At 45.5% G+C, this 22,985-nt stretch overlaps 1 protein-coding gene across 7 annotated transcripts in view; it reads right to left on the bottom strand.

Annotated features, from left to right (window-relative positions):
* Nucleotides 1-2,955: 2,955 nt before the first annotated feature.
* The window catches only part of RAD54L2 (RAD54 like 2), a 106,931-nt gene continuing 86,901 nt past the window's right edge, over nt 2,956-22,985 (bottom strand). For 4 of the 7 annotated variants that reach the window (XM_058559721.1, XM_058559748.1, XM_058559739.1 and 1 more), the window contains 11 exons: nt 22,535-22,786; nt 22,192-22,310; nt 20,899-21,017; nt 18,993-19,092; nt 18,041-18,246; nt 17,438-17,610; nt 16,713-16,909; nt 13,822-14,048; nt 8,760-8,849; nt 6,204-6,296; nt 2,956-4,508 (listed from right to left, as the gene is read on the bottom strand). In XM_058559721.1, the coding sequence (XP_058415704.1) occupies nt 3,514-4,508; nt 6,204-6,296; nt 8,760-8,849; nt 13,822-14,048; nt 16,713-16,909; nt 17,438-17,610; nt 18,041-18,246; nt 18,993-19,092; nt 20,899-21,017; nt 22,192-22,310; nt 22,535-22,786 (2,571 nt within the window). In that variant the 3' untranslated portion in view covers nt 2,956-3,513. The remainder of the gene's footprint in view (nt 4,509-6,203; nt 6,297-8,759; nt 8,850-13,821; nt 14,049-16,712; nt 16,910-17,437; nt 17,611-18,040; nt 18,247-18,992; nt 19,093-20,898; nt 21,018-22,191; nt 22,311-22,534; nt 22,787-22,985) is intronic. The other 3 variants (XM_058559757.1, XM_058559766.1, XM_058559773.1) reach the window with 2 other exon arrangements.

The raw sequence follows: 22,985 nt of genomic DNA, 5'->3' as shown, positions 1-22,985 counted from the left end.
GATATATAATCTGAAGAAACAGATCTGATCCAACATGGTTCACTTACTTTCTCACTTAAATGGCTACTTTGTCTCTGTTGATTTTTATCCACAAAGATATTAAGAAAAGGAAATCAAGCATCACCACAAATGGTAATTCTGAATTATCAAGTAGTACTATATTCCCTAGGCTGAGGATTAAGCCTACCCCAAACGGATGTGGCTTGAGAGGCCATTGAAAACATTCTGTGGAAGATAATATTGAGGGAAAATGCCTAAGCCTTATCTTCTGCCCTCCCTCATGTCGCCATCCTTCCATCACTCAGGCCTGGATGGTGGGTGGAAGTGACCACCAAGTATTTTTGATCAAAGAAGCTGTAAAGCATGGTTCTTAGGCTCTAAGACATTTCCTGCTTCCCTCACACACATGCTCATGTTTGGTGTGCATGCACACTTGCCTACCAGCACACATAAAGAGACAGCAGAAAAGTCAAAGAAGTGTGTTCAGGTTCATTAAAAAAAAAACCCATGGAACTGGTAACACTCCAATTTCCCATGTTCCCAATCCCAACCCCCTATACGATTTAAGCTGCAGATATCAAAGAAAGCCTTCTCTAGCCAGGTCATCCTCCCAAAACTATGGCCCCTCCCAAGTTGAAGCAAGACCCAGCCCCTGGAACCACTGGGTAGGGAGCAGGCATGGACTGCCTCTCAGAATACCCATTCACTCTCTGGTACCTACAAAAGCCCATCCCTCTAGTTTAAATTCTTTGCTGGGATAGTTTCTGGATTCTCAGAGCCTGCTGCCATGATATTCCTACACGTCAACACAAAAATACTCTTCCTTCCCCGACTACATACACACACACACCCACCCACCCACACATGTCTCTGGGATCCCAGTGCTCCAGGGCCTTAGAAACATCAGTTGTAGCCCAGGTTGTGAGTGTGCTCTGCAAATAGGAGATCCAGGCTAGCTCACTCCTGCTGCACCAGCCTCCACCTGAGAGCCCACTCCAACTCAGTCCCTTCACCATCCATTCTTGGGATGCATCTGAAAGAGAAAGCACTGGTTGGAACTGCTATTTTTAAATTATTAAAATAATTTGCATAGCTAAATTGTAGATCTAAGGCTTCTATGAGTAGGAGAGTTAAGTGTCTGACAGGGTGCTTATGAAAACAGAGAAAGCAAGCTCCTTACGGTCCACTTTTGGTGTAACTGGACAGCACACAAACACACATGCATGCACCACCATCAGCCATCTCCTTGTCTCTTCTCTGGGGACAACACCCCGGAGTATTCTCAGGTCCCCCAACAATGGAAACGGGCTGGTCAGAAGAGTTGCAGAAGCAGCGACTACTAGGGGTGACCTGGCTAAGCTGCCTCCAGGGCTGGGAAGAGGCAGGTACAGCAGCTGCCCAGTGACGAAGGACCCACGGGTAGGTGGTAGAGCTCTAAAGCCAGACAAGGTTTGTTCATCATAAAGAACTGCGTAGCAGGGCTGGCCCAGAGGCACAGTGGTTAATTTCGCATGCTCTGCTTCAGCAGCCTGGGGTTCGCAGGTTTGGATCCAGGGCGCGGACCTATGCACCGCTTATCAACCCATGCTGCAGCAGGCATCCCACATATAAAGTAGAGGAAGATGGGCAGGGATGTTAGCCCAGGGCCAATCTTTCTCAGCAAAAATAGGAGGATTGGCAACACATGTTAGCTCAGGGCTAATCTTCCTCACCAAAAAACAAAAAACAAAAAACTGCCTAGCAAAGTCTCAGTAGCGGGGGAAAAAAAGCCAATAGGAAAACAGCCCATGTTTATGCTTAAAGACTAGATGCCCCCACCCCTGGCACTGGCAACAAGAAAGGGGAGACCCAGAATGACTGAAGTCTTCTTTTAAGACAAAAGTCAGACTTAAGGCTTCTACAGAGGAAGGGCTCCATGTTCCTTCAAAGAGGATGGAGGTAGCAGACACCAGGCCCACATTGATCATCTGACAAGCTGGGGAAGCCAAGACATTTCTCAAAAGAAAATCAATAGTCTGTTCCCTCAACCAGCAGCCACTGATACAAAGCTCCACTATTCAGCATAGAGAGCCTGCCTCTAAGGCCATCTCAGCAGGACACAGCTCCAAATTTGGGACCACTTACTTCCCAATAGCAAATTCTATGATCCTAAATTTTAATCTCTGTGGATTAACTATCCAGTTACAGGATTCCCTAATCTTCCCAAGGCCATTTCCTGCAAACAAGTTGTTTAATATAAACCTTGGTCAAGCCTAACTCTCTTTCCTTGGTCAATTCACCATCTACCTGGGATTTATTCACCAGCAGCTATGGGGTCTGGAATATCTTAACATTTCCCTTCCCATCTCCTACCCTCTTTCTCCCTAACCTCCCCTTCCACCATCCCCCCACCCCCGAAAAAAAAACAAGACACATGAAAATTCCAAATAATAAATAATTGCCCATAGGAAATAAATTAACATGGTGCTCTCTAATGCGGAGGGAAAGGAAAGGCCACCAGGATAGGCAGCTGGGGGTTCAGTTCCATCCTTGTGAAGAATGACTTTTCTGGCCACAACTCCATGACCTCTCACTCACACACTGCAGTGCTTCTCCCTCCCAGCCTCTGCACACAGACAATCTCACATCCTGGAAAGGGAGATCTGCTCAGAGACAACCACTGGGGAAAGAGATAGAGATTGGTAATGCCCATTTTCTCTCACAATTTGCCCCAAATTCTAAAATAATGTGGCTCTGAAAACCAGGGACTCAGGTTAGCTGGGGCTTCTCTTCACCCAACTAGAAGGAAACTTGTGGTTTCCATGGCTCTTCTCCTGGGCTTACTGATATAAGCCTGATGTTCACACTAATAGTTGCCATGACCCACACTCTGATTTCCATTTTTAAAAAGATAAATTCATTTTTTAGTTTCCCTCGTAGTCCCTCCCTCCCTCCCTTCCCTCCCACCTTCACCCCTGCTCTGTTACATACATGTACGTACATACATAAACACACACACACACACAAACACACATACCTGGTCTGCTTCTTTCCCATCCCCTAAAAAGACTCCACTTCACACGGAATCTCAGTCTGCTCTCCCTGCCCACCCACCTTCTCCTACCCTCTCTCCCTCCCTTCCCCTCTCCAGGCCAAGCTAAGTCACCCAGTAAGGCAGCTCTCTTGGGAGAGAATGTTCCCAAAGACAGAAATGGGATGTGAACTTCTACACTCAGATGGGTAAGCAAGCAAGCAGACAGCAAAAGCAAGGCAGGCAGGAGGAGAGACAGGATGCCCTGCCCCTCCATTCCTGTTTTGGGTCCCTGATTTCCCGCTATTGCTGCTCTGTTGGATTTTTTTGCCTCTTTTGTTAAACAGCAACAGAGCCCTGCCACTATGGTCAACCATCTTTCTTTGTCCTCTTTCTTTTCCCTCCTGCCAAGTGCCCTATTCTCAGAAAGCTCAGATCACTGCCTTCCAGGTTGGTGGGCAACCTGCTGGAGGTCCCAAGTGAGATGGAAAGGGGCTCTCCAGCTATTTCCCAGTGACTTCTATCACATCATCATCTTTATCCTCATCATCATTGGAGCTGAATCCCACCTCAGCAACCTCATGAGAGTCAAATGGAGGCACCTGGGACCGCAGGAGGCCACCAGCTGGGTAGCCTGCATGTGGGGACATGTAGCCTGGGTAGACAGACATGCCCCGTGAAAGGTTGCTGGGCAAGACAGGGGAAGGAAAAGGCGCAAACATCCTCGGTTCGGATAGGAGTGGCTGTGAGAATGGGAGTGAGTAGCTGGGTAGTATCCCTGGTACAGAGGGGTTGAGCATGAAGGAGGGGTTGCTGGCAGTGACTGAGGTAGCCGTGGAAGAGGAACTGACAGGGCCTGCTGGCACCAAAGGGTCAGTAGTCACTGGAAACACCAGGCGGGCATCTGCCAGCAAATTGGACAGCTGGTAGTAGGAAGGGGTACTACCCACAAACAGGGAGTTCTCCCCAGCCTGGGAGGTGAAGGGTGGGGTGAGGTTATGGTTTAAGGAGATGGGTGGCATGGCAAACCCGCCAGAAACTGGATACCCGTGTTCATACGGCTGCACGGGGGCTGGCAGATGGCCCTTCCTGGACCGCCGGCGGGCTGACTCCTGGGCAGCAGGTGGTGTGGCCAACTTTCGCTTGTGTCCCCTTAAGTCCAACACGGGGTGCCTGTCACCACAGGGCTGGCCAGTCACCAAGAGGGAACTATTGAGGCAATGACCCCCATGTCGAGGCTCAGTCCCGAGAGCTGTCCCAGGAGCAGCACTGCTGTCCACAAGTTGGGCCGGGGGGCCAGGCAGGGCGGCATTGGAGCTCGGGGAGCTCTGACGGGATTCCCGGGCAGCAGCCACATCTGCATAATGCTGGAGCTCACTGATGATCTCCGGGCTGTCTGGAGAGACGGGCCTGGCCAGCCCCTCAGGGTCGGGGGCTTTGGGTGATGAGGCACTGTGTCTGCCGTTGCTTGTGGACTCGAGAGAAGGCCCCTGGGAACCTGGGGACAAAATGTAGGTAACTGAGAACCAGAATACCCAGGGAGAGAAGGAGGGTATAGGAAAAAATTCCACTAAAAAAAAAATCCCATCCTATGGTCCCCCAAATTCAAATTATTTGATGTCCAAACAACATTACTCAGTCAACTTTTCCCAGTCACAAACAAAGAAATCTTTTGATCTAGGAAACAAGCCTGTCAGTGACAAGACATGTAGCTTCTCTGCACCCCAGTTCCTCAATCTGTAGAACTCCATCAAGGTGAATCCTATGAGATAACGGACATGAAACGCTGAGATCATTCTTATAACGAGTCAGACTCTTTCTGGGGGCAAAGACGGTCAGTGAGCAGGCTGGGAGAAAAGAGGAAAATGAAGTTTAAAAACCAGTTCATCCTGGGGGGCCAGCCCAGTGGCGCAAGCGGTTAAGTGCGCGTGCTCCACTACGGCGGCCCGGGGTTCGCCGGTTCGCATCCCAGCGCGCACTGATGCACCGCTTGGCAAGCCATGCTATGGCAGCGTCCCATACAAAGTGGAGGAAGATGGGCACAGATGTTAGCCCAGGGCCAGTCTTCCTCAGCAAAAAAAGAGGAGGATTGGCAGATGTTAGCAGAGGGCTGATCTTCCTCACACACAAAAAAAGGGCAGTTCAGCCTGCTTTAAAAACACAACAAAATCCATGGCCATGAAAGACGATTGGGACAACTAGGAAATCTGAATATGGCCTGGATAGTAGGTAATACTGTGGAACTGTTAACTTTTTTTTTAGTGTGATAATGATCTTGTGACTAGGAGGAAAATGTTCTTAATCTTAGGAGATGTGTGGAAAAGTATTTAGAGGTAAAATGACATGATGTCTTCAATTTACAAATAGTTCAAATATTAGGAAGGGAGAGAGAGACAGAAGAAAGTTTAGGAGAACAGTAATAGTCACTGGATCTAGATGCAGAGTATACGGGTGCTCATAGTGCTGTTCTTTCAACTTGTCTGTATGTATGAAAATTTCCATAATAACAGCTAGGAACAAGAGCAGTCTAGCTCTCATACCTCATAGTGGGAGGATAAATGAGAACCATTCCCATACAGAGGAACTTGGCAAGACTTCCTAACACTGTTAATGTGCTACACATACACTCTGTGACTTGGCAATCCCAATTCTAGGAATTTATTCTGTAGATACACCCACATGACTGTGAATCAGTACTGTAACAGTGGAGTAATAAAATCGAAACGACCAAGGACAGGGAACTCGGAATGTGCTGTGTTATACCCATCTAACGGCATCCTATGCAAAACTTCAATGAGGCACATCCAAAGAAATGAAAGGAACAAGCACTGAGATACACTAGTGAGTGAAAAAAGGAGTAAACAGTATATTACAGTAAGTTAGCATCTGTTTTAAAAATACAAAGAAAAGTTATATACATATATATTTTTTATACACACACACACATGTGCACACACACATCCCTGTATCATGTATATGTATAGAATATCTCTGAAAAAAACAAATGAGACCAGCACCTCCAAGAAGGAGCAATGGATGGCTGGGAGTATGGAGGGAGAAAAACTTCACTTTACCCCTTTTTGTACCTTTTGAATTATGAACCATGTACACATTATCTATTCAAAAAATAAATTAATTACAAACCAAACAAAAAAATGCTGCGTAGGTCAATGGAAAATACAAGCCACTATACCTGAGGCAGCCATCCGACTATCTTCAGGGGCCTTTGGTTTGCCAGTCGCCCGGACAGCAAAGATTCGTCCATCGCTGGTGCGGATATACGTCCCTAAAAAGAAACATGAGGAGGACTGTTAGGAGCAGACATGCAATACAGCCAACCCTGGGAAACTCCAGGCCTAGGCATCGTGGGCTGGGAAACAGCTATAAAATTAGGTCTTACACCCTCTCTCAAGACCCCTGAATGATGGGCCGGCCCTGTGGCTTAGCGGTGAAGTGCGCGCGCTCCGCTGCTGGCCACCCGGGTTCGGATCCCGGGCGTGCACTGACGCACCGCTTCTCTGGCCATGCTGAGGCCACGTCCCACATACAGCAACCAGAAGGATGTGCAGCTATGACATACAACTATCTACTGGGGCTTTGGGGGGAAAATAAATAAAAATAAATAAAATCTAAAAAAAAAGACCCCTGAATGAGAAGTGGGCTGGCTGAACTGTGGACCTAATATTTTTCATTTATTCCACAAACACTGATTGCATGACTACCAGGCACTGTTCTAGACACTGAAGTATATAAGACAGAAAAGGAGCTTAACCTCTAGAGGGGGAGACAGACAATTATACCAGAAAATATCAGAAAGGTTAAATGCAATGGAGGAAATAAACAAGGTGCTGTGAAAGAGAATAAGTTGAGACCCTCTATTCTGAACCAGGTACTCTGGCCCCAGTCATCTTCTTGACATGGGAGGAAGGAGGCTTATTGCCTCAATACTCTCTCTCCCTTGGTAGGAATAATTCAAGACCCGCATTCTATTGCCACAGGGCACTAATCTACCTTCCCTTCAATCTTGCATATGTCTTTTGATCAATTTCCTGGACTCTCAAGGCTGCCTCTAGGCCAGAGGTCAGCAAACTTTTTCTTAAAGGGCCAGTTAGTAAATATTTTTGGCTTTGTGAGCCATAAGGTCTCTGCTGCAACTACTCAACTCTGCTGCTGTCACATGAAAACAGCTGGGTATGGCTGTGCTCCAAAGATCTTCATTTAGGACACCGAAATGTGAATTTCATATAATTTTCACATGTCACAAAATATCACGCTTTTGATTTTTTTTTCAACCAATTGAGAATGTAAAACCCATTCTTAGCTCAAAGGTAAAGCAAAAGGAAGCAGGCTAGATTTGGCCTGCAGGCCATAGTTTGCCAACCTCTGCTCTAGGCTAGGAAGAGCCCAGTAAGGGGGCTAGGCATATCTTCTCTGTGTGCCATGTATTTCATGGCATCTTTTCCCTGGACCTAATAGCACTTTGACCCACCAGAAGCTAGGGTAAAATCTCCTTACTAAACAAAGAACCTCAGGGAGCCTCACACAGTAAAGGCTGATGTGCAAGATAGGCTTGGATTGTGTCCTGACACTGTCTAGCCCAGATTTCTCACTCCAGCAATCTCATCTCTCTCTGTAAGGAGACCAGAGGCAGTGGACTTGTTAAATTACCACATTCGAAAATTCTGTCGTGCAATCCATGTATACTAATTCATCCACCTAATACATTTCCTAGTTGGAGACTTCCACCCAACTCCTAGCAAGTAGGTAAGATGACACAATAACATACATGTTGGCTTATAACCCATTCCAAGCTCTTTCTCTCCAATTTTGGTCTCCCTGTGTGTACTGTAAGTGCCAGACATTAAGCTTTTGATTACCGAGGCATCCATTTCCAAGACATCCATCTCAAACAAACAAATTGGCAGCTGTATGACACAGCTACTAGCTAAACCACTAGATAAGGAACCAGGTTGCCCCTACCCGTGAAGTTCCCCTTTTAGAAAGCCCAGGGTAACCTAGATAACTGCCCCTTGAGTGTCCCCGCTTTTCCCTTGCCATGCCCTAATTCCTGCTCTTATGTTTTAAATTTGCCAATAAAGAACGAACTGGCGAAATCCTAGCCATCCCACTTTTGGACCCTAATAAAGGCAGATACCCAGGTCTGCGCTCGTTCATTTGCTCGCTCTCTCACCCCACTCCACCATGACCTCCCTATGTGGCCCTTAACCATCCCATGCCATGTACCCAGGACCTATGAGTAATAAACCTTGCTTTTTCGAAGTCCCCTAATGGTTGTTGCTGAGGTGCATCTTGCAATCATAAGAACCACAAGGGCTGGTCCAGCCACAACATTAGCTCCGAGGAAATGTCTGTGGGGGCTCACCACAAGTAACATGGGAGGTGAGCACCTCAGGCATTGCTAGCCAATAGGCATCATTAACAAAAGGCTGAGACCAACACAAAACACTGTGTCTATCCAAACCCACCCGAAGATCCTCCATAAAAATGATGGCAAAATACAGGGATGTAGGGACTCTAACTCCTTTCTTTTAATCACTAACAGATATCCTTTGGGCCCACTCCAACTCTGTTTAGCTCCTAGAAAGGTCATTTTCTCATGCTTCCCTACACATGACACTCTTATAGGATGACTCCTATCCCTCCTCTAGCTTAAGCCATATGTATTCTGCTTCCTAGCCCAGCACTCTCAACCAAAGGCAGGGGATGGGCCGCTTGGTCAGGCTCTCACCTTTCGTCCCACGGATGATGTGGATGCTCTCACCAGCATTAATTCTTGCCTGTACATCTGTGGAGCTGTTGAGTCCAGGAATAACAATATCTATTGAAGACACAAACCTTAGATTTAGATTACACGGGCCTGACTGAAGGAGGGAAAGAAAATGCCAAGTCCACATCCAGCCCCGTTCCTCAACAGTTTTCCTAAAGCCTCTCAGTGGAGCAGAGGTCAGAACCAAGAAAGGTGAAGCAAGCAGGACCTCTCACAATTATCTAAATAAAGAATACTGTGAAAACAAGAAAGTTTTTAGAAATCTGACCATCTTTCTGATCAATTTCTCGTGATTTAATTAAGAATTCATAGAGGTTTTGGTTAACAAAATGTTTTAGTTCAAATGGTTATTTCTATGTATTTTTTTGTCCTCCTCCCTAAGCTATTTGCATGTATCTGCTGCCCATTACTTTAGGCTCCAAAAGTGGCCTCATCCTCTTCCTTGGTGGCATTACTCCACACCTAACTAAAGAATGAAGAGTATTTTCAAGAATCAGCAGAAAAGCAGGATTACAAGAGGCTCTCTTTTTGTTCTTACTCATTTCAAATTTTTTTTACAATGGACACGCATTATTTTCATACTCAAAAAAATCAATTAAGATATTTTCATTAGGGGAGAGGTCAACATGGCGGCGTAAGCAGACTCAGAACTCACCTCCTCCCGTGGACACAGCCAATTTACAACTACTCGTGGAAAAATTACCCCTGAGACAGAACTGAAAACTGGATAAGAGGAACTCCTGCAACAACGGACAATCCTAACTGAGGCAGAAGAGGCAGAGACTCCCTTCTGGAGAGGAAAAATGCCGCCTTCACAAGCCCCCAGCTTCACGGCCGCCGGGAGCAGCCCACAGGTACGCAGCCTCCCTGGAGGAGCGGGGCCCTGAGCCGGGGAGCGCCTCCACTGTGGGCATTTTGTGGACCCAGCACAATCGAGACGAGTGGCATAATATCTGACTTTGCCTGCTACTAAAACATTGGGGAGTACCCCCAGAAAACCCGGTTCACAAAGAAACTAAAACCGGCTCTTAAAGGGCCCACGTGCAAACTCACCAGTTTCAGAAAGCAACCTAAAATCACCAGAAAGAAAGGTGCACAGTGCTGTGGTGAAAAGAGACTCACCTAATAGGCCCTGAGTGCATCTCGGTGAGGGGTGAGACCTCTCCAGGGACTGGGACATTGGCGGCGGCCATTGTTGTGGCCTGGTGTGGGTGTGCTGACACAGAGGCCATTGGAGTTCTCCCTGGGGCCTGCTAGCCCAGGGTCTGCCCCACCCGCTAGAGCACCAATTTAATCCAGCTCAGCCAGGGCAGGCAGCCCACCCTAGAGACTGGCCACACTCAAAAACAAGCCCTCAGGCAACTTGTGGGCCTGCATAGATTGGTGACTGGATTCTCTGCAGCCTGGCAACTGAGCCGACTTCAGTGGGGCAGGGCATGCACAAGGAGTGGGTGGAGAGTGTAGGGCGGTGGCGGAGTGTGTGGGGCTCCCACCATGGAGAGACTGGGTCCACTTCGGGAGGTCAGGGTGCCCACATGGGGCAGGACTGTGTTGACTGTGTGTATGGACCTGTGGGCGGCAGGGCTTGTCAGCTGCAGACGACTTGTGCTTCTCAAAGACCCACATAGGGGGTTTGCCCCACCTTCCAAAGCCTGAAACAATTGGATGCTCCTGTGCCTGAGGCCAGCCCCACCCAGGTGCAATCCTCAGAGAGCTGACAAGAGACCTAATAGGCTAGAGGCTTACAGCAATTGTAAGGCCCTGAGCCTAACAACCTGCCACGCTGGGGGCCTACTCACTTAAAAGAAATACTGCAACACAAATGTGGTATTAGAACTTGCAGCCCACTGTGCTGGGGCTCCCCACACCTGATAAAGAGACTGAAGGGCCCACGACAACTACAAGCAGCTGAGCATTACAACATCTGGCCAGGAGCATAACTCGGCCTCCCTGGGTGCCTACAGGGAGAGCAAACAGGCCACAACAGAAAGACACACGTAGCCCACATAGAGGTGACCCCTGGAACATTGAGAACTGAGGGAAACACACTGGAAGCCTCCTAAGGCATCACTTACATGAGGTCACCTATTCAAGAGCAGGAGACCTAGCTGACCTACCTAATACGTAGACACAAGCACAGGGAAAGAGGCAAAATGAGGAGGCAAAAGAATACACTCCAAGTAAGGGAACAGGACAAAACCCCAGAAAAGGAACTAAGTGAAACAGAAATGAGCAACCTACCCAACAGAGAGTTCAAACTAAGAGTGTTAAGGATGCTCACTGATCTGGGGAGAAGAATAGATGAACTCAGTGAGAATGTCAACAAAGAAATGGAAGATATAAAAAAGAACCAATCAGAAATGAAGAATACAATACTGGAAATGAAAAATTCACTAGAGGGACTCAAAAGCAGAGTAGAGGATACAGAAGAACAGATCTGTGAGCTGGACAAAAGACTAGAAGAAATTACCCAAGCTGAACAGGTAAAAGAGAAAAGAATTAAAAAGAGTGAGGACAGTCTAAGGGACCCCTGGGACAACATCAAGCGCACTAACATCCGTGTTATAGGTGTCCCGGAAGGAGTAGAGCGAGACAAGGGGGCAGAGAATCTATTTCAAGAAATAATAGATGAAAACTTCCCTAACCTAAGGAAGGAAACAGACATCCAGGTACAGGAAGCACAGAGAGCCCCAAACAAGATAAACCCAAAGAGGCCCACACCAAGACACATCATAATCAAAATATCCAGAGTTAAAGATAAAGAGAGAATCCTAAAAGCCGCAAGAGAATGCCAAGTTACATACAAAGGAAACCCCACAAGGCTATCAGATGACTTCTCAGCAGAAACCTTACAGGCTAGAAGAGAATGGCACGATATATTTAAAGTGCTAAAAGGAAAAAACTTCCAACCAAGAATATTCTATCCAGCAAGGTTATCATTCAAAATGGAAGGAAAGATCAAAAATTTCCCAGACAAGAAAAAAATTAAAGGAGTTTGTCACCAAGAAACCAGTGCTACAAGAAATGTTAAAGGGACTGATTTAAGGGGAAAAGAGAAGACCACAAATAGGAAAAATTATCTATTTCCATGATAAGAACGTAATGGATACAAATGCACAAAAAAGAGGTTAGATATGATACAAAAACATAAAAGGAGGGAGGAGGGGAATTAAAGAGAACAGCTTTCAGACAGAGGTCAAACTAAAGTGACCATCAATTCTGTATAGAAGAAGAAAGGAGCAGAGAAGGACTACTAAAACACTGAGAAAAAAAAAAAAAGTTAAAAAATGGCAGTAAGTACATACTTATCAATAGCTACTTTAAACGTCAATGGACTAAATGCTCCAATTAAAAGGAATAGGGTGGCTGATTGGATAAAACAACAAGACCCATATATATGCTGCATACAAGAGACACACTTCAGACCTAAAGACACTCACAAACTGAAAGTGAAGGGATGGAAAAAGATACTCCAAGCAAATGGCAATGAAAAGAAAGCTGGGGTAGCAGTACTCATATCAGACAAAATAGACTTTAAAACAAACACTGTGAAAAGAGACAAAGAAGGGCATTACATAATGATCAAGGGAACAATCCAACAAGAGGATATAACACTTGTAAATATCTATGCACCCAACGTAGGAGCACCTAAATATATAAAGCCATTATTAACAGACATAAAAAGAGAAATAGACAGTAACACAATAATAGTAGGGGACTTTAACACTCCACTTACAACAAAGGATAGATCATCCAAACAGAAGATCAATAAGGAAACACTGGCCTTAAACGACACACTAGAACAGATGGACCTAGTAGATATATACAGAGCATTCCATCCAAAAACCGAAGAATACACGTTCTTTTCAAATGCACATGGAACATTCTCCAGGACTGATCACATATTAGGCCACAAAACGAGTCTCCATAAATTTAAGAAGACTGAAATAATACCAAGCATCTTTTCTGACCACAACGGTATGAAACTAGAAATCAACTATAGGAAGAAAATCAGAAAAGCCACATATACGTGGAGATTAAACAAAATGCTACTGAACAACGACTGGGTTAATGAAGAAATCAAAGAGGAAATCAAAAAATACCTGGAGACAAATGAAAATGAAAATACGACATGCCAGAATTTATGGGATACAGCAAAAGCGGTTCTAAGAGGGAAGTTTATAGCGATACAGGCCTATCTCAACAAACAAGAAAAATCTCAAATAAACAATCTAACAATGCACCTAAAGGAACTGGAAAACAAGTAGATTGGATTGGTGGATACCAGAGGGGAAGCGGGGAAGGAGGAGGGTGAAAGGGATAATTTGGTACATGTGTGTGGTGATGTGTTGTAATTAGTATTTGGGTGGTGAACATGATGTAATCTATGCAGAAATATTCTATGCAGAAATAGAAGTATAATGATGTACACCTGAAATTTATACAACGTTATAAACCGATGTTACTGCAATAAACAAAAAATTTTTTAAAAAAAGATATTTTCATTAAAATTTACATATCATGAATATTTCTGGATAACAAGATGAAAAACAGCATCATGAAATGCTTTCCTTCCCAATTATCCTGAATCACAGAACCAATCGCAGGGCTGGATGGGCTGCCCACCTCCTACCACCAGCACACCAAGCTCAACCCACATCACACTCACAAAGAAAGAAGCAAGTGACATTCAGGAAGGTTGACAGCTGTCCTTTATATCCAACTGACCCTACAGTCAGGCAGGACTCAATACATTCACATCTCTCTCAGAAGACCCTGTGTCCCAGTGATATTTCCACAATCTCTGCAGTGATCAGAGTCTATCCCACCTACCATATTAAAGAAAACTCAGTTCCATGTCATTATTCTTAAGATATTTCATTAGAATGCAAATTCTTCAAGATTAGGGACTGCTGTCTTCTCTATTTTTACCTATAGTGCCAATGAAGTAAGACCTAGTTAAAAAATGTGTTTAATAAATACTTCCTGAATGAACAAAGTAATTTTAAAAGGGACAGCACACCTAGAAGAGAACCCAGGAGTTTCCAACCTGTTGTGGTGACCACCTTCTGCACAAGGACTCCTGCACGTTGCAGGTAGTTGATTGGGAAGTTCATAGCTGGATTTGTGCTGGAGGCAGAGCTTACACTGCCTCCCAGTGGGACATGCCGGGGCATCATGGGGATGGGGGTGGACTGTACAGGACGAACACTGGCCACAGGCTTCTCATCACTCTTCAGCGTTGGCTGCCTGTGAGAGAAAGACAAGCACACTAAGAGAGTTTGTCAGAACAGCCTTTACTTACCTTTCTACAAAGGCTGCAGAGCCTCTCCAGACTTCCCCATTCTACAGCCTCAGTTGCCACTGAGAGAAGGATCAGAAGAACCTGCAGGGTATGGTCAATTCAAAAGGAGACTAGAGGCAGGACTGGGACAGAGCAGAGACAGGGAGGCAGTGAGGGATAAAGCCTCTCAGAGTCTAAGAAGAATCATATATCAGTGAAATAATATCTTTTTGGAGATGTGAAGCAACATCTGCTCCTCTAGAATTTGGACCGTCTACAGACATAAGGAATTAGTCCTTGGAGGGAAGTCAGGAAGAGGCAAAGATGCAATAAGAGAGGAAAAGTTCTTCAGAACACAGTGTATGCTAAATTGACGACAAATGGGTGGAATTTTCTCATTCACTCCAGGAAAAAGGGCCATGTGATGCCACATGTTCAGGTGATCTTGAGAGACCCTCTGTCCAACTTGAACCATCTTTACTCTCTGAAACCTCAAGTTTTAATAAGTAATGCAGACATTTCTCTCTCCTCTGTTTTACTTTTCACTGAGCTCCTCCTGGGGCCAGTCTCCAAAGTGCCCCTCTAGTCATGACCACCACAAAAGCAGCAGCAGCCAAAACGCTGTGCACAGAAACCAGACTTCTCAACGGCACACGGCCATGACCAGCCTAAGCACTGGCTCTGCGTCTCTTACTACCAAAATGCCAAAATGTTACCCCATGGTCAACGACGTATTCCTCCCTCTTCATCTTCCTTTCAACTGGATGTTAGTACCTTGAGAAAGCTACTCCTGATTTAAGATTTTTGAAATTAAGTCCCTGTCTACAAGCTTTCTGAAGTCTGCATCTTTGGTCTTTAGTACCGGGAAAGAGACGTCCTTGGACTGGTATGTTCTTCCTCATCTGACTGAAGACTGGCATATAAAAGAACACTTATACATCACTCTGCTGTTGGAGTCGGTTGGCATGACTTCTCAATCACACTGCTCTCAGGTTGCTATAGGAACCTCTGGGCAGCCCCCTGGGCCCTATGGACTCCCACATTCCCAAGTAGGCCAGATAGCACAGCAAGCTCACCAGGTCTGTGGCCCATTTCCTCAATGTCTGCCCAAGGTGGCTTTTACAGGAGCTAGGGGCCCTGCAATGTCAATGAGACTCTTCCCAGGATCAAAAGTCAGAAGGGTAACAGAAACTTAGCCCAAGCCCCATACTCTGCAGGGGCTGAGGCTAGGAATTTGGGCAGGAAGGCCTCCTCATGTGTATCCAGACAGGATAAGAAATCAGCAGGATCATGGGATGGCTCATCAAATGCTGTGAGAGGCTGATGCCTCCCAGAGGGCCACAGCTGGGCCAGAAACGGAGCTGACATCTCCTCACAGCACAGCCCATTTGTCACATCTTCCCCCAACATGGCTTTTCTCTCATGGGTTCAGGCTTCGGCCATTCTTGCTGTTACGCGGAAAAGCCCAGAAAAGAGAAAAAAGGGGTAGAGGATGAGAGGAGAACATTCCCAGGCAACAGTATCTTGGAAAATGACACAGAAATAAAGTCTGAAGGTTTTGAAATAGAGCGACTTTCTACTTGAAAGCATCTTGTACATAAAAAGTAGCAAATTTATTCACCAAAACTTAGAGTCCTATATAAAATCTTACATAGTTTTAGTTCCTTTAGAATCTCACTTGGCAAGTTTTTTTTTTTACATGGAATCTTCATAAGAAAAAAGTTTTAAATCTACCCTCCTCAAATAAAATAATTATCTTTAATTCAAGATAATCAAACAATTTAAAAATGCAAACCACTCACTCAGGCAGCTGATCTGGTAAGGGCTATGAGGCACTGTCTTGAAATGAGAAAAAATATTAAACATAGATAACTGTTCTGTAATTGTAATCTTATTTTTTCTTTTTTTCTCTGTTTTTCTGAGGAAGATTTGCCCTGAGATAACACCTGTGCCAACCTTTCTCTATTTTGTATGTGGGTCACTGCCATAGCACGGCCGCCGACAAGCAGTGTAGGTCCGCATCCAGGAACTGAACCTGGGCTGCCAAAGCAGAGAGCACGTCGAACTTAAACACTAGGCCACAGGGCCAGCACCTGTAATTGTAATCTTACAAAGAGCCTCTCTCTCTGCTTAGCAAGTGGCTTTCATCCTGTTCATATTCTGAACAGTTCTAGAAGTTGTATTCAAGAAAAGCTTTTTGCTCAGGATCATGGCACAACCACAGAATGAAATCCCATTAGGAGCAGCAGAATTCCCTGACTGCAATCCAAGACCCACAGAGTACCTGGCCTTCACCCTTGAATTTCACTGCTAAGCAAGGTCTAGGACCAAGGTGCTGTGGATAGGAGGCAGCTGTGCAGGAGGGCTGGACCTCTGTGTTTTGGGAAGCTGCATCTCCCCAGGAGTCCAGAAGGACTCTCCTGAGTCACAAGGCCAGCAGCTCACTCTTCCAGCCAGAGCCACTTAAAACACCAGGACTACTGAACTTCTTCTGCACCTAATCCAAGAGCAGAACTTGTCAGTTTATAGCAGCCAAAAAGCAAGTTGTAGGCTCTCCCTTTATCTAAAAAAGGAACCAATTGAAAGGTTTGGGCCCAGCAGCAGACCTTCCTCCCCTTTCAGTGACTCACCAGTTTCTCTGACTAAAGGCGGGGATGCTGGTCAGGCTCTGGTCACTGGCGGGGTAATACTGCGCATATGATGGACGGGTGTAGGGAACCGATGTGCGTTTGTCTTCCTCATAGCTTTTCTTTGCTGCTTTTTTCTCGGCCTTGGTCAGCTTGTGATCCTTTCGGTTAAGGAGCAATGATTCATGCTCAAAAGGCTCCTGGGGAAAAGGAAGATTGTTGATTTAATTACCAGTATTCATGCCAACATGACTGATATACAATGAGCCTTACTTTGAAACTAAGAAAGGGCTGGCTGTCTCCAGCACTAGCAAAGAGCCTGCTTACAGACACACAGGCAGGTTTACTGTCTTTCCGTCAAGAGTGTAATTCACAAATCTAACCTACCAGCTTTAGACAACCCATCTGCCTTCCATATCAAAAAGATGAGAGTGTTCAGAGAATTAACAAACTAAATTTTCAGAACTTTTGCCCTGTCTTGCTGCTAGGGAAACTCACACTGGCCAAATTAGTCCACATGTCTGAGCTCAGCATTTCTAGGACCAGATTAGGGGTGAGGGTAGGTGGTTGGGGGTTGGGGGGGCACTGCATGGGACAAGGAAAAGAACCAGTTGAGTATAAGTCATCTGCATGAAACAAAACTTCAGACGAACGAAACAAGCTTGCCAGACAAGCCTCCCTCGATGGAGACTGCCGTACCAGGGACTGCATGCATACCAGGTTCTTACCTTGGTGATGAGGTGAGGGTACTTCAGACAGGCAAGTTGCAGGACTGGCTCCTTGATCCCCCTTACATTCAAGGATGCTTGGGGAGCTGGCTCCTTCTCAACAAAGTGCAGCAGGTTCTCTACCTCCTTCCGGGTAAAGTTCAGCATTGGATTGAGATCATCCACCACCCGATCTAGAGTGGAGAAGACATGGAGAAAGTCAGTACGTGGCAAAGAAGACTGCAAAAGCAAAGCTACAAAGGCCTGCAGAGAGAAAGAAGAGAGGTTGTGGTGGTATAATTGTCACTAATATCTAAACCACCTCAGGCCATCCCATATCTGAAAGTCAAAGACCAGGTCTGAGGCCCTGGTGAAACGCAAATATCCTAAGAGAAACCTGCATAACTAGCTCAGCTCTTATCATTAAACCCACCTTCAACAAATTGAGGTCAATCCCCTCTTAAGCAATTATTTGAATCACAACAAGATGGGAGGAACTGCTGGCTTTCTATGATTGAAAGCCTACCTGTGTTCCCACAGCCTGCCCCTCCGCTCCCACCCCTGATACAATAAGGATGGTAGCCTGTACAAATGTGCCTCTTCTGAGCCTGGAAGATGGCCCACCTGACATGCCCTGCTTGGAAATCTGACGGTCATAGATCTTCTTTTCGAGGGTGAAATCAGCCACAAGGCGATAGATGTGACAGGGCTTTTTCTGGCCATAACGGTATACCCGACATACTGCCTGGGCATCATGGCAAGGGTTCCAGGAAGCATCAAACACCACCACTCGGTTTGCACCAATCAGATTCACGCCCAAACACCCGGCCCTTTAAAACACAAGCCGACAATCACAGAGCTTTTAGTTTTAAAGATGGTTTTCAAATTGGTTTTACTCTCTGTGACTCCTACCCCAATATCATCCTCTTTGTCCTAAGCACAACATACTGGAGAATTCTGCTGTCCTGCTGTGTACATTCTTCAAGCACTGAAAAGTAGGCCTTGAAAATCCAACATGGAAGTACCTACCAGCTCAGAAAGAAAACCCACTCTCCACCCCTCTGTAACGAGTAAGGCCCACATCGTGGCCCCAGAGTGATGTCACTTGCTGAGGGGAAACGTCTGCATACAGATGTTTCTGGTGTGTTTAGTCTAACAACTTAGGAGAATGACTGGTTCATACCCTATCAAAGGCATTCTGAAGGCAGTAGGCAGCACAGCCTTCGAGCTGCTTGGCATAAGACAAATAACGCCATCAGCCTTTTACAGTTAGATTGCACTTTCTAATTTTTAAGGCACGTTCACATTCATCACATTGTTTAAGCCTCAGAACACTCCTGAGAGAAAAACTAATTATGACCATTGTTAATGAAGGTCTCAAAGAACTTCATGACACTATCATGATTGCCCTTCTAACACAACTTCCTTTTCGGGTCCTCTCTCTGACCTCAAAAACAAGTCATAAACCCGAGCAGATCTCTTCTGACGGAACTTGGATGAGCCTTTGGGGTACCTGCCCACGTGGCCAATTGCCCTGAACACAGCCCTCTGACCTCCCCTCTCAAGATCCACTCACCTTGTGGAGAGAAGAAACAGCCAGGTGGTGAGGTTGCTGGGATCATTGAACTGATTAATGAGCCGCTCCCTCTCAAAGGCAGGGGTGCTACCATCTAGCCCTAGGATAGAAGGAAAACCACAAGAAATGGACAGATGAGGGTAGGGGTACACAGCAAAGTCACTGGGCAAATGTGTTTTGAAAACAAAACAAACACACACAAACTACAGTACTCAGATTCCACCCCCTGAACATTCCATGGGTCCACCATGAGACCCAGGTATCTATAATTTAAAAATACCCCCAAGGTGATTCTCATGTGCAACAAAGATTATAAACTATGTTCCTCCGTTTAGTATCTTGGGTCAATTTTAAGGCCAAGGTTCCTAGAATTTAGAGTGCACTAAGAATCACCCTAAATATGGAAGCTTGGTAAACACCCGTTCAGGGTGACTTCTCTGCCTCAGTCCTGTGAACCCTGGTGAATAAAGAAGGACCAAGGGTTTTATGTTTTGATATTGATGATGTCCCTCCACCAGCAATCTGCATTGTTAACAAGCTCCTAAGGCTAAGAACTTGCTATAAGGAGACATAAAAGGAATAGATCTGGAGATGTGAAATGGGACATATGAATGAAAAGAAGGAAGCTCAAAAGAAGGAGAAAAAGTAACCTTCAGTTAAGAAGAAGCATGAATAAGAGGGGGGGCTGTATTTGTCACCTCAGGCAAAGTAAAGAAAAGAGCAAAGCTAAGGGTATGAAATACCACATGGAGAACTGAATTACTACTGTTATAGGAAGCATTAGTTTAATTGCCTGGGATTAGAGGCTCTCTTGATCAGCACCCCAACCTACCTTTCCAACCTGAGTTCCCACAATTCCAAGGACAGCTCAGCACTGACTCACTGGGCAAGCCTATAGTCAACACAAGGCTTGAGGCCAGACCCTGTGCTGGGGGTCTACTCACCACCCCCTGAACCTCCATTTCTCTAAATCCTTCCTTTAGGCCAATGTTTCTTAATAAGGGTGATTTCTGCACCCTCCCATCCTATGGGGCACATTTGGCAACGTCTGGAGACATTCTTGGTTGTTATAATGAGTGGATGATACTGCTACCTAGTGAGTAGAGACCAGCGATGCTGCTAAATATCCTACAATGCACAGGACAGCCCCCTACAAGAAAGAATTATCTGATCCAAATGTCAATATTTGGTAAGTGCCTGTGGTAAATATTTTTCAACTTTTTTTTTCATTACCACTCCCTTAAGGAGCCTTTTTTTAATACATTTTTTCCCAATCATCATGAATTTTAATACCATAGATATACTGTATAAGTCTATTTACTGTAGACATATTTGTTTTTTATACTTTTAAAAAGTTAAGATATTTTTCATCCCGTCAAGAACCAATTTTCACCCTTTAGGGACACTATCTCCTCCATAAAGAATGCACGATCTAGGCTTGTGTTCAATGTGCTCCTTCCACCTAGAATGATTTTTGGGCCACACTAGCTCTGTATATTCAAATTCTCCCCATCTTTGTGAGTCCAGTCCAAGTTTCACTTCCTCCAGGAAGCCATCTCCAATCAGCCTCACCACCATGATTCTGTCCTCCTTAGAACCCTAGTTAGGGCACTTGATCAGTGCTGCTTTGTATTTTTCCTCAAGTTGTCCCATCTCAGATGAAGACAAGGCCTATGCCTTCTACTTCTCTGCACTCCCGCTATCTCACCTAAGCCCCCCAGCCTCTAGTACAATGCCCCACACACAGGAGCTCGCTCTCAGTATCTCCCTGCTCCTTGGCTAATCACAGATACTCCTATGCCTTTGATGGAGAATGGAGTAGGAAAAGAGAAGAAGAGAGAGAAGGAAAGGAAACCCTTAAGCAGACCTTGTCAAGGCTCCAGAAACAAAGCAGCAATGAACTCACGGAAGTAGCTGACATTTCGAACCCACTTCTGTACTCCTTGCCCCTCGGCACCAGGTAGACAGGGTACTTCTCGTTTCCCTAGGAACTCCTCGATGAGAGCCAAGGTGGAAAGGCTCTGGCTGAAAGGGACAATGTTTGGTTCAGAAGGCTCCCAAACCCAAGGGAATCTTGTTCCCCACTATGCCCACAATCACACAGCCTTCTGACAGTGGGAGTTCCCACAACCTACTCCCCATAAGAGGTAAACCTACAAAGAACCACCAAGGATTTTCTCCCTAGTTCATAATGGGAGCAGAGTCAGCCACACACTTATCACTACCACCTCACTAAAAAATTCTTTACCCTATTACTTCCTCAACTGAAAAATTCTGGGGTTTGGCTCAGTGCATAGTAACAAATAGCATCAGCATTAAAAAACAACACTGCATGAATATACATTAGATCTAATTATAGGCCACAGGCAATATTACGGGTCTTAGTAGGAAGACAGAATTACTCAACTGCTTCCAAGTTATAGAGCCAGCTTCCTCAGAAGTGATCCATAAAGCCAGTGGAACATTAGGCTCTCCCCAAGTTAGAATCACTGTTGTCCTCCCCGAGTGTGTCACACATGGGAACCCTGACTCTGAGGCTCCTAAGCAAGGCTCCTGCCACTTAGCTGTCACTGGAGATAAGTTAGTCAGAACAAAGGAGAAGCAATCTACTTTATGTCTGTTTCCCTGAGGAATCAGGCCTTGATGGAACTCTAAGCTCTGGTCAGACTGAGAATGTGACTCTGGAACAAAGCACATTACTTATTTGGCCTTATATACAAAGCTTTAAAAAAAAAAAAAATGCTGAGGAGGTATAGAAGCAGATTAGACCAGGGGTCAGCAAACATTTTCTGTAAAGTGCCAGATAGTAAATATTTTTAGGATTGGCAGATCACATATAGTCTCTGCTGCATATCCTTTTTTTTAAAAAAAAAGTCTTAAAAATGTAAAAACTAGTTCTCAAGCTGTAAACAACAGGTCACAGGTCAGATTTGGCCTGGGCCACAATTTGAAGAATTAGACTATAGATCTCCAATGTTAGCCTCGGGTTTTAAATTGTTCTCTCCAGAGAAATCATATTGGGCAAAGAAAGAAATTCCAAGAAAGAAATGAAATGCAAGGTCTTCACAAGAAGTACTGGGTTGCAGAGGCATGGAGAGAGAAAAGGGGGCTTGAGTGACCCCAGACAGTCTCCCTCTACAGGGGCTATGTTACTCTTTACCATAGACACACAGCATCGCTTGGGAATTTCTCTTCCTACCTGAACACAAGGATCTTGTCCCCAAGCTTCACACTTTCTTCAATCAGGTGGAAAAGCAGTACCATCTTGGGAGAATTCTCTAAGACTCCAGTCTTGTAATTAGTCAAAAGGTCCTTGGCCTGCAAGAGAGAAATGAGGCAGCTTGGAGCAGGTCCATGGCCAGGTCACTAGAAATAAAATTCTCTCCCTCCAAGACAGCAGCTCATGAGCAACCTTTACAGTTCCCTGCAGAGACCTTGGCAGTATAGTGTACTGTGCACCCCCTCACCCTCTCCCCACGCAGGCTCTGCACCATTCATTCTCAGCAGTGGTCCATGGCTGCAGAAGGATCTACTTGACTCACCCATTCATAAGTGACAATATTGTTGCCTCGCTCCTGGAAAGGGTTGAAGCCGACCCCTTGTAAGAACTTGCTGTTGGTTGCCTCTCCCACTGAGGAGCCCAAGGTGCTGTCTTCCCCCTTGCCTTTCGTTCCCTGTGACGTGCAGCGGGCACCAGTTCCCGCTGAGCCAAGCTCTTCCACGTCTAGGTCCTGCTCATTGGCTAGGCTCTCCTTCTGAAGGGCTTCATACAGCACATCGGGGTGATTCCAAATCTGAGGTTCAAGTTAAAGGAGAGGTGGCACAGGACAGAGAAAAATCTAAAGGTGTCCCAGGGAGTCTGGAAACATGCACCTGCTCAAATACATAACTCCCACAGCACACACTGTCACATCAGAAATTAAAGTATCCCCAACTCCCACATAGCCAAACAGCCTGCACATTCATTTTCACTAACCAACTCTGATCACCATG

The sequence above is a fragment of the Diceros bicornis genome, chromosome 2, assembly GCF_020826845.1.
Source record: "Diceros bicornis minor isolate mBicDic1 chromosome 2, mDicBic1.mat.cur, whole genome shotgun sequence".
Classification (NCBI taxonomy): domain Eukaryota; kingdom Metazoa; phylum Chordata; class Mammalia; order Perissodactyla; family Rhinocerotidae; genus Diceros; species Diceros bicornis.
Note: the sequence above shows the minus strand (reverse complement) of the source record. Positions and strands in the feature narration are given on the sequence as shown.